This window comes from Ruditapes philippinarum, unplaced genomic scaffold, assembly GCF_026571515.1.
Source record: "Ruditapes philippinarum isolate M1 unplaced genomic scaffold, ASM2657151v2 ctg3665_1_1_1_1, whole genome shotgun sequence".
In the NCBI taxonomy this organism is placed as follows: Eukaryota; Metazoa; Mollusca; class Bivalvia; order Venerida; family Veneridae; genus Ruditapes; species Ruditapes philippinarum.
Genome location: NW_026861190.1, coordinates 36,833 through 49,572, shown reverse-complemented (window position 1 = coordinate 49,572; position 12,740 = coordinate 36,833). Strand labels below are relative to the sequence as shown.

The window sequence follows — 12,740 nt, the reverse complement described above, 5'->3', positions numbered from 1 at the left end:
ACATTTCAAAATTATTATTTTATTATTTTTATTATTATTATTATTATTATTATTATTATTGCCGTGATCAATTTCATAAAAATTGAGAGATAATTTGGTATCAATAAAAAATGAATAAGAAACAAGAATTTTGGTTTTTACTGATTTTAATGACTCAGACATGACATCGATGATCTCAACATATCTTCCGCAAACATTCGTCTGTTACTATATTATTTTTTAAGATAATTCACAGTTCAAATATCTGCAACTTGTTTTTGTTCCGTCACTATGCATATACCGTAACCATAACAACGGTCCTTAAACATATATGTTGTTAGTATTATAATTAAAATTGTCCTTGTTTTATTTATCTTTGGTTATTATTTTAGTTTGGTAATAAGGCCTGATTGTTTTAATAATGTTCTAGAAGACAACGTAGTATGATTAATGTTTATTATAATTCTAAAATCAAAATATTAAACCCTTTAATATTTTAAACATTTACAATCTCTTATATTTCTTGTTTACTACAATTGAACAAGATAGACATACACAACCTATAATGATCTCAATCTGTAAAAGGGTAGATATTTAATTATTATATAAGGGCAAATACTTAAATCGTTATCACTTTAAACTGGTTAATGTACACAAACACTTTATCATTTTGTGATTGTTCAAAATTATTAGAACAAAACAGTTTTGACAGGTAATAAATTCCTTTCATTCTGATCGTTTATCATATTACCCTTCAAATAACATGCAGAAAATCTATGAAATAACTAATGACATTAAACAGATAGGGCAATAAGTTTTGTATGAATACTCTTTTATATGTGTCACTTCATTAGTTAGAATATTAAACTAAACTATAGAATTTAAACGATATTATACTCTAATATACAAGTATCTATAAATTAGTTTATATGTGTGTTGTTTTGTTTCTAGTTTTCTTACATTTAACTTGTAATATTTGTCACGTGAAGGTGCAAACTCAGTTATCAGTGTTCTTGTACGAGAATTTGGTCCAAATGTTAAGGGGATACACATTTTATGTATATAGAGATAACTACACTTACAAATAAAAGCCAATAAATAAATGCAACGGTTTTAGACGTGATATACAACGTGTCATAAAACATAATAAAGTCACATTGTACGTAAACTATAAGGACATTTTAAGAATGATTATCGATAAAATCCAATAAAAGTTTTGAACAAACAATTAGCATACGCGAGACCTATATGTTTGTTGTTTGTGAGTATTAATCAATAAATACAAAATTTAATCGTTCAGTTAAGATTAAATGGTTTGGTTTGAACTCTAGCATTAGATGATACAATTACGTGCCGATTGGTGATATCTTACGTCGCGTATTTGTATTGTTTTGAAAATCTCCAGAACTAAGATATGGTCATTAGGTAAGGTCGTATATAAACGAACTACACGGTTCTAAGAACTATCCTTTCCAAACATGAACTTTAAATTATCAATTCTATAAGGCAGTACCGGCGATTGGAAAATTGATACGATAGACCAGTTGCATTCACCCAAATGTACACTATAAGGAACTAAAAAGTGACAACATAGACGAGTTGTATGCCTTAAAGGATACCTGTATGAAAACTTTAAGCAACTTTACCGTCGGTTAATGTTTATAACTTAAGTTTTCATGTTATGATCTTTTCAGAAAAGATGAACCTTTTAATAATCCACAATATCATTTTGATGAAAACAGTTTTCCACTGAATAATTGTACAAATAACATTCAGCTAACAATCCACATATACAGAGTAATTTTCTCAAAATATGTACAATATGTCTCAAATGTTTCCCTACCACACCAATTTTATGACCATTTTCCTAATTTGAGAGCTAATCAAAATATCCCTATCATCTTCAAAAGTGAGGGGCTGTTTTCATTGTCTACAAAGTTAATTGCTCAATCTTGTAAAATATTCAATACTTTTACCTTGTTGTTTGATTTAATTTAACTTTGATAATATCAGGTACCATATCTGCTATAAGATTTAGCATAAATAACTATATTAATCTATATTAATTATGAAATTAAAATTAAATACTTTTTCTCTCCAAACAGAATATGAAAGATACAAAACTAATGTTAAAAAAAGAAGAAAAACAATTTGACCCTTCTGAGGTTTGAACCATCGCCCTAAGTTCCAATGCAGTTAACAGTAGTTTAGCCTATGTAAAAGCAGAGGTAATGCATTAGCATGGCCATACCGTAAATGTTTCGTAAATTCAGTATGAATGGACGCTTTTCTGAACTTTGCAAATGAGAAGAACTCTTTATTTAAGAAAAAAATGAAAATCTTAAGGTTCAGCACGACATTATTGTTGTGCTTGTGGTATTTTTAGTTTCAACTTTTCGGCATTTTCTACTTGGGTGGTTCCAATATTCCTGCTTGAATAATGTTGAATCACCCTTAGGATATGTTGCCTGCTTTTTAATTTGTCTTTTGACGTCTTATCTGTGATACGCAGGCTTCATAACCTCTGATCCCCTTTCAAAATTCCATTTTATTTAGTTCCGCCCATTGTTTTTTTTTTCGTTTAGGGCACACGCTTTTTATTACTTGGGGACCATACGCCGCTTTTCATGGAATGGCACTACTGTGTCACATTGAAGGTTCCATGATAACCGCCGTTTGAATACATCTGCGGATGTTTCTAAATTCAAAATTTTACTATTTCACGTTTAAATGTTGAATTCTGCTTAAGCCGGTGCTAGGGGGCATGGACGGTGACTTGCACTTTCCGGTACCGTCCATGAACAGGCTCAATCAAACCAAGCCTGCAACGTTTTCAATTTTGCCGTGTTGGGCTTTCTTTGGGGATTCTGTGTTTGTTTTTTTTAATATTGATTATTTATAAACGATTAGTAGTAACACAAAGCATACTTACCAAGTGAAATGTTTTTTTCTGCTCGAAATGTTTGAAATATATATACAAATGTTACTTACCCAAATTGTTAAATACTTGTCTAATTATTTCATAGCCTTAAAAATTGTTAATTAAATGTTTATTGCTTGCATATGTTAAATATAAAATTTTACAATGTAGTTTTGATTCTATTAGACTTTTAAGGTACAGGTACGATATAACATGTATTAGCAAATTCATGAATACTGATTTTAGGCAATAGATAAATATCATAAAATATTAAACACGTAGTTCATTGCAATACGATTCTGGGTGATTGATAAATTGTGTTTACTATAAAACATTCCACCGTATGTGAGTATAATCCAAGGGCTCTTAATTTGTAGATCCCTACTCCGACCTTTTATTTTCATAACAATTGATCAAATCACAAACTTTAGAATTTGTCGGGATCAGGAAACTATGCATTGTAATGCAGTTGACATTATAATAACCTGTTCAAATTATAAACTTGAAGAAAAACAATAATTTTTGTTTCAGACTAAAACGTGATTATTAATGGCAAAATTGTTTACAAGTTTAGTAAGCATAATAATATTCTTTTTGTTTAAAAAATTTAGGTATTTTGATTTTAGTATTACGACTGATGAAGGGTTTCAGATTGCTAGCCGTGACCTTTGACTTTTTTGCTGTTGATGACAAATATATGACTTGTTATTGTATGCATTGTGCAAATACATTTTAAGAATACAAAATATGTTCACCTTTTTTAACATAAATCTTAAATAAAGTGTTTGAAATGTCCTTTACTGGAAATGTGTGCAAACTTCAAAGTCGTTGGTTGGCATATTAATCAATAAAGTACATATGTAGATAAAACTGTTGCTAATTGTTTTGACCTTACTTTCATTTGGACCAGATTTTGCAGTTAAAGTTGTTTTGGAAATTGTAAAGGCATATGGTTCTCGTATTGTCATCTTTTAAACCAAACAATTAAATGTGACAACTGCGTTTTTCATTGGTCAACTTTACCTCAGACTTTGCATACCTGTTTTTTTTCTGTAATAATGTTAAAACATAGCAAAGGGAAGGTGATAATGCGCGAAACGATAGTTACGAATTCAATTCACAAATGTTTTATTTTTAATCTTTTTGAAACGATTTTAGAAATAATCATAAATAAACGGATATGCATGGGTATTTTTGCATTGTGTTCGTGTTACTTGTATCTATTATATAAACTTTATAACGTATAACTAAATACAATTAGATTTAAAGACATTTGAAAAGTATTTTTAAAATAACTCAAACGTTGATTGTTTTGGTCGCTCAAACATGTTATTTCAATGTGAACTCTGTGTGACAAGGACTATATTATTTAATGATATAAACTATAATGAAGTTAAAGATGTTGATAATAACTGCATTCTATTCTAATACAACGGTCTTAAAGATAACGACATATTTTTTTTTCTTCTAAAAACGTATCTATAACTTTGCAATGCGACGTGATTTTAAGGATTCAATAGTTGACGGCAGTTCTACTTTTTGGTGTTCATTTATTTGAGTTTTAAAAAGAAAATTAGTGTGAACTTGCTCTACCATATCCAAGTTCTCGAAGCCCAATATTTCACTTCCGTATGTTAGTATAGGTAGGACAGTGTGATCAAACAATTTCAGCTGCAGGTCAATAGGAAGGTCAAGGATACTGATTCTCATGTACAATAAGCTGTGAAAACTTTACCGATACAGCTAAGTATTGCGATAGGTCTGTAATTGACAGGATTTAGCTTAGATTCTTTATTTTTAAAAATAGGTTTTATACACCACGAATCAGGTAACATACCTGAATCTAATATAACATTGAACAGTTTGACATAGATTGGGGCCATAACCGCTCGTGTACTTTTTAAGTACTCATTATTGATGTTATTAAACTGGGAAGCAGCTTTACAATTATTTAATTTGGAAATAACCTTTTATATTTCAAATTTAGAAATTGGTTTTTTTAAAACATTATTATCTTCGATAATAAGGGGTTCTTCATTTAAAGGGGCATTGTCATCAATTTCAGAATAGGGCGAACTAATGTTTTTAAAATAGTCAAAAAGTTCGGAAGCAGTCGGAGTTTTCTCATTGGTTCTAGGTGTAATTTAAATATTTCCAATAGTCCCTGGGTTTGTATGAGCTCATTGCACGTAATTGTTATTTCATGTAAAGTCGGTCGGTTTGTTAATTAATATTACAAATAAAGAATGATCAATTATCTCATCTTCTTCGTATTTATTTATCTTAAAAATAAGTTAAAATTGAGTTAATTAATCTAAGAATACAAAATATGTTCACTTTTGTTAACATTAATCTTAAATAAAGCGTTTTGTTTTACGGGGAATGTGTGTCAACTTCAAAGCCGTTGTTTGGCTTAATTATTAAGGTATACTTGTAGAGATAAAATTGATAACACAAAGTTGATATTTTTATTTTAGCTTATTGTTTTAACATAACGCTCATTCGGACCAGTTTCTACAATTACTTTTAAAGTTGCTTTTGAAATTGTAAAGACATATAAGTATAATTGTATTTTCCTCTTCGAAACCATACAAAACAATTAAAAGTGAGAAAAATTCGATTTCCATTTGTCAACTTTACACCAGACTTTGCATACTTGTTTTCATTTTATAAACATGTTAGATCGTGATAATACGAGTATCGATGGATGCGGAATTCATAAACGTTTTATTTTTGATCCTATAGAAATTATTATAGATCAAAACTATACATATTTGCATTGGTATTTTGGCATTGTGTTCGTATTACTTTTTATCTATTATATAAACTTTATAACGTATTACTAAATATAATTACATGTAGATTAAATGACATTTGAAAAGTATTGTCAAAATAACCCAAACGTTGATTGTTTTGGTTGCTCAATCATGTTATCTCAATGTGAACTATATGTGACATTGGCTATATTGTTTTAATGATATAAACTATAATGAACTTATAAACTTTGCATTTTATTCTAATGCAACGGTCTTAAAGTTAACGACATATTTTTTTCTAGAAGCGCATCTATAACTTTGCAATGCGAAGAGATTTTAAGGATTCAATATTTGACTTCAGTACTTTTTGGTGTTTATTTATTTAGTTTTAAGATCAATGTTAAACGTCGCATGTGTCATTCACAATCACTGTCAAATGAACGTTTAAATATTAAGAAAAGTTGTGTATTGAGATAACACAATGTTTAAAACTTATAAGATACGTTGAGGAATGAAAATATCGACACACATAACATTTATATTTCAGCGATACTTCAACAATTTATATAACATGTCTATGGTTTACATAAGCACACCAAAATATTAAGAATATATCTATTTAGCGACGTTTACTAACTAATGTGGAGATGAATTCAGACGAAAATCAACGTTGTACATGTGATAAATGTGTGTAAAGGTTTTAAATTGAAAGAAGGTTTATCGACGTTTAAAATCGATTTTGAGAGTAAGATAGGCTTGGGGAATATTTGTTTTCTATACGGATCGCTTATTGTGTGTGAATTTGTTTACCTGTTTTGTTTGTTGAATCTATAGGATCGGGTAAGAATTTTCTACATGAATAAAATAAGCCGTGTCTTCAGTTCTTCACACAGCAAAGTAATCGAAAGAATCAATATGATATTGCATTCATGATGTACTAATTGAAAACTGAAATTAATTATCGTTTTTTTTTTATTTATATATATGAGGGATGAACGATGGTTTAAAATAGGCATTTACTATTAACTAGAATATATTATAGTTAATCATTCAAGAAGTTTAATAGAAGATATAATAAACTTCAAATAGTTTAATCAATACTATACTGTACATTAAAAACTTTATTGATCACATACACATTCACAAAATATAACAACCATTCACCGATGATTAAATAGTATGCGGTAATACGATTTCCATTATGTATTAGTTTATCAGACGTTTCTTCATAACACAAACTAATCAGTTTAGGATAACAACAGGACGAAACTACATTGTCTTCAAAGAGTTTTTGTCTTTTCAAATAAACTGTGTGTATCGTTTAAAAACGAAAGAAAGATTAGCCAAGTTTAAAATCGATTTTTATAAACATTCGCTGTAAAAGCTTAAAGTATATCAGTGATATTCATCCAGCGTATAAAGTAGATGTATATTTGTTAACACAGACAACTCGTTGTATAAAACAGGTATTTAAAGCTTATAAAGCGACAGGTAAGAACTTTTATATTGATTTAAATTAGTGTTTGCTTTATGTTTTTCATAAGCTCTGTAACGATTCGTCCTGCGTAGTAGTCTTAGTTTCAATATGATATTGTATGTATGTTTATATACTGAGAAAGTACTGAGGATAATTTTGTTATTGTAATACCTGTTACATGTTGTTTTTTATTCAATTGGATGACATATGATTATGAATATATCTTATAGAATCAGTTACCAAATCAATTATAGTATTTTGTTTCTGTTCAATACAGTTTCACATTCTAAACATCTAAGTTATAACATTTTTTTTTATTAAAATCACATACACGCACAGATGTTAACAATATAAACGTCTAAACATAACATTTTTATCAACCCGGAAGTTTAAAGAAAAACTGTTCTTATGCATCAATATAATAGTTTATAATAATACACAAGACCGTTTTTTACCATTGGTACTACACCACTAATATTTAACTATATTAGTGAATATATAAGTCTTTGAGACACGTATTTTTTAAGGAATTTGATTAACTCTTATGCTTCATTGCATATATAACTAACACATACATTAAACTGCTCAATTAACATCATTATTTTTAAACGTATTTATGCAAACATCGTGCAAGTTTAAGATAATCAAAAGATAATACAAGTCTAGTTACATGACATATTTTGGTATGACACACACACACAAACTATTATAAGTTTCAAGCGTGTGAAAACCGATCAACTAAAAAATGTCCTTTTAATTTTTATAATTTTTACTAAAATAGTTTCAATGTTTTGAAATAAATACATAATGTTGATTTAATTTATAAAAAAAGAAATATAATGGTTGGTTTCAGATAACGATAGTTTAATAAGAATAAAACTAGTGTCGTCAGTCATTTTATCTATGCAAATATATTACATAGTGTTTGAATGATTTTGAAGATTGTGACAGGTAACTCAAATCTAAGGTTGTTGTTATATTAGATATCTATACACACTGGTATCTTTGATAATAAATTGTTACATCTGTGTTTTTACAATCTCTAAAATTGTAGTTTTAAAATCACAAATGGAATACACAGAGATATATACTTTTAATGAAAATATATTTTATAATAGTAAATCAACGCGGAAGTTTTATGAGACATAGTCTAAAACTCATAAAATAACTACTTGTCGAAAGCATAATGAAATAAATAGTTTATTAACGAAATATACTTTATTCATAAATCAGACAATATTCAATGCAGTTTTTTTTTCTAAAAATATCAATATGTAAAGATAACTTTCCTATTAAGATTTATTCTTGTCAGTCATTTTGTATACACATATATTAGTTTTGCTTTTAATAATGAATGGTTAACGAAATTTGTGACAGGTAAGACAATATATTATATGTTTAACATATATCTGATTTCGAAATGCAAAGTGAAACAATCATACGATACTATTTTTTCGCTCAGTCATTAAAGATTTAAACGACACTTAAAACCACCTTAGAGAGAAGATTTAACAATATATGTCAGTCTAGATGACTGTCATTATGTAGACTTCTTCAAAAATTAACGTTGAAATATGAAAGTTTTGTATTCAGATCTAACAAATATCACTTTTACTAGACAGAAAAACATATAAAAGAAAGAAAAAAGTCATTTTACATAGATATCAATGTATAGATATTTCATAATCGTATATTGATTTTATACCGAATACAGATACAATAATGTTTTAAGTACGAGAATCAATTAATAACAACAAAGAAAAAAGTATATGTAAATTATTAATGATCAATATTGTTTATTTTGCAATAAAAGAAATAACGGATATTGTGCACTGTATACTAATTAATAAAGGATTTCATTCATCGTTACTGTGACTGATCTTTTTAAATAATTAAATGTATTTTTGATTACAATATGAACTAAACACATCTGCAAACTTATTAGTCCAAACAGTATTGAGCAATAACATGTGTTAAAAGAATATTCACTCGGTGTTATATCATAATCACCAGATTGATTGGATTTTCAAAATTAATTTAAAATTAGAAAGAGACTCATGCATGATTATCAAACATCGTTAATTGAGCGTACATATTCACCAATATTGCCAATGTTTTATTCTTATGGAACATATCTTGAATAAAATATTATAGTTAAAGTAACACCGCAATGATGGGTATAAAGTTAATTTCGTTGGTTTGCACAGGTTTCGGGAGGTTGTTGTACGTGTTGTTTAAGTGCCTCTTTTTTCCCGCACTACAATGAAAACGTGATAATATTGTGTTCTATTTTTCCTTATAACGCTTTACTTTTGTTATCTTTTTAATCATAACATTTTCGAATTATTCAATATACATTTGTAATTCACCGTTTACTGTAGTACGAATACGTATTTCAATTTGATACATGTTTGCGGATGCGTTTCAACATAACTATTAAATATAAATATCCAGCATGTTCTTTAAGTAGGGTACAAGCTTTTAGGTGTTACTATTTATTAGACAAATGTCATTCAATATGTTATTCCATTTCATTGGGATAATCTTCCGAAGTAATTACTACATTTTCAATATAAAACCTACAGAGTTGTTGCGACGTACCCCTTCCCACTAAGCAATGTGCAGTTTAATAAAATAAATACCTAAAGGGGATCCAGTAGATATAATATTCGAAAGATATTGATCATAGACTGAAGAATTATATGTAAAGTAGCATATACCTTGTCTCCAATATTTTTCAACAATGGAAAAACACTCGGCCCCTCCATTACATAATCTCCTTGAATTGTATGTGTAATAATCAGTACAAACCAATCTCTGCATAAACCTTTATTGTACATTTTAAGAATCAATGTGTCAGGTAAAGGAATATTCTTGTATGGAATATATTTGATTTCAGAACTGTTAAAAATGAAAACTGTACAAAATTTCGCATTTTTGTTATATTTCACAAAATGCGTAATCAAGTATTTTAAGGCATACCTTTACCTTTACTAACAAATAACATTGTTTCATATGATGACAATGCTGTAAATTCAAATATACACTTATATTTTACACAAATCTATTGTGTTTTACTAAATATGAACTCAAAACAAACGCTTAATACTATGTGTATACAGGAAACTATTTAATAGGTTTCCAAGCTACATTATCAAAACATGTTTTATATCATATCATTGTATAGAGCTAAGTAAGTTTCTCCTTTTTAATATAATTAATTATGATAGTAAAAATAGCTGGTTAGCATATTCAAGCAAAGACGAACGAATTTTGAAATTTAATGGCATTTTTATTGTAGCAGTTATTTAAGACTTCTTCTTGTGATCATATAATCATATACTTACAGGATCAGCGGCTTATATAGAGGTATTCCTCAAGCATTTACGCTACTTTTATGACAGTCTTAAAGAGTGTTAACAATAAACATGAAATATTAGTGATAAGTTATCATAAAGGTATGTTTGTATATACAGATAACAATTGATATACACAGTATACACTATATGTAAAGTTATTGTAAGATGAACTATAAATGAAAACTACTTTATATTTCATGACTTATAGGTAAGGTGCTGTTACAAAATTATGGAAGTTCCTGGTCAAAAAGTGACGAAAGACAAAAATGCCAAACTGTGTAGTTTATGTGAAGATTATGATATAACAAGTAATGCAGATGGGTTTTGCGTAGAATGTGGAGTCAACATTTGCAATTCATGTTTTGTGAAACACAAAGGACGTAAAAGCAATACAAATCATTCCTTAGTATCAGTCGATGATTCGAGTTCGGTAAAGGTAACGGTTGGTGATACGTACGAAACATGCAAAGAGCACAATGGGGAATTTGTGAAATTTTATTGTCCAAAGCACGACCAAGTTGGCTGTGCAGAATGCATAATTGTATATCATAATGGGTGCAAGTTAGAACTAGTTCGTAACAAAGCTGCTGCATATGATAACAGTCCAGAATATAGAAATCTTAGAAAGGAGATGAATAAATGCATGAAAGAGGCTGAAGACAGTCTATCATTGATAAAGAGCAACCGAAAACAGCTTATCGAGTTCTATGAGCAATTTGTTAGTGACGTGGAGGCATTCACAGATCATGTAATTGAGCGTATAAACAAAATGAAAAAGAAGGTTCTGAATCAGGCAAATGACATAATGTTGAATGACAAGAGGAAAATGGAAGATCTGCAGAAGGATATCGACGATATGATAGCTGAATTGACACGACAAAACAATGTACTGGAGTCAAAATGTGACACTCCAAATAACCTCTTTGTAGCATCCCTACAAATAAAGCCAGAACTGAAAAGAACGCAGCAGAACATTGATAGTTTTAGAAACAAGAATATTGTGACCCACTATAAGTTCATGCAAGACAAAATGCTAGCTCAATCAATAACAGAAAGCCATGCGATTGGAATGCTCATTGAACAGTCGTTTGAACGGAGTAAGTTTTGTGTTAACCCATTGTTGTCTTTTTATTATACATATCATATTATTAAGAGAAAGATAAATAAAAACTACATGCGTAACTGTTGCGAAAAATCATCACTTTAACATACTTTATAAAATTGTTTAAATATCATTTGGTACCTGTAACGATTTTCTTTATTTAAACATGAGCAATTGCCTCGATTTTGTATTAAAGTTTAATGCTACGTATTGTTCAGCTATTTTCGTTGATGATGATGATAATTAATTTACGAGATTATTGTAGTGTTATAAATATAATTATGATAATAGTATTATAATTATGCATTTTAGGTGAACATCATCAACAAGAATTTAAACAAGCTAATACAACTGATGAAGAAAAAGTTCAAGATCCCTTACCTCAGGTCAGTCGATTTATTAAAAATTTCCTTTAATGTGTACGGTTCCTTTGAGATTTTCAAGTGACGACACATGAAACTCTTTAACTTTCAGAACACACGAAAAAATAGAACATACATCAGCAAAATGTATAATGATAGACTGTTATTATAGCAACAATATTTTTAATGCGCAGAAATATAAAATGACTCATTGACTTATTGGCCTCATTGAAATGCCCACAACACAAAATATTAAATATGCTTCCCTGGACACGTGAACATTTTATGGATACTGCCAAGATATGAGTCACACCACGCCTCAGAATTTTCCGTTCTGTCCATAGAATGGGCTATCATGTTCTTAACAGTGAAGTTGTTACTGGTAAAATCCATGTTAGAATATTAATCCCCTGAGGAAAATACACGTAAATAATTTGCAATAAAGGTGATGTTCTGTAAACAGCTGTACATTTTCAATATATATGTACCAACTCCTAAGATGCATAAGCCGATACAATGAGCTATTTTTAGCTATACAGGACAACCTGATATCTATGTAAGCGCTGTTAACATAGATACGAAAATCACAGAATAATGGCTTTTTTAACTAAATTATTACTTTTTTTCCATAAGTCTCAGAATATTTTCTAAGATGAATTCATGATCTTGTTATAATAATTATACACTAGTTCTGCTGTTCTTGGAAAAATATTAAAAATTGCTTTAAAAAATGCTTTAAATACAATTGTCTCATACATTCATTTTGTATCAAGATCATTCAAAGA

At 28.9% G+C, this 12,740-nt stretch overlaps 1 protein-coding gene across 2 annotated transcripts; it reads left to right on the top strand.

The window, feature by feature from the left end:
• The first annotated feature begins 6,212 nt into the window (after positions 1–6,212).
• Positions 6,213–12,077, top strand: LOC132714798 (E3 ubiquitin-protein ligase TRIM33-like). Of its 2 annotated transcripts, none has more exons than XM_060697725.1 (3): positions 6,213–6,495; positions 10,700–11,588; positions 11,906–12,077. In XM_060697725.1, the coding sequence occupies exons 2-3, from the start codon at positions 10,721–10,723 to the stop codon at positions 12,007–12,009; spliced, it is 972 nt and encodes a 323-aa protein (XP_060553708.1). In that variant the 5' UTR covers positions 6,213–6,495; positions 10,700–10,720; the 3' UTR covers positions 12,010–12,077. The 2 variants fall into 2 exon arrangements, with proteins under 2 accessions (XP_060553708.1, XP_060553707.1); XM_060697724.1 differs by lacking the exon at positions 6,213–6,495 and adding an exon at positions 6,766–7,146 and having other exon boundaries at positions 11,906–12,076.
• The last annotated feature ends 663 nt before the right edge of the window (positions 12,078–12,740 follow it).

Excerpts from the sequence above, each read along its gene's own strand:
- LOC132714798 (XM_060697725.1), top strand. The coding sequence starts at position 10,721 with ATGGAAGTTCCTGGTCAAAAAGTGACGAAAGACAAAAATGCCAAACTG. Across the intron at positions 11,589-11,905 it reads TGAACAGTCGTTTGAACGGA|GTGAACATCATCAACAAGAA; the intron begins GTAAGTTTTGTG and ends TATGCATTTTAG.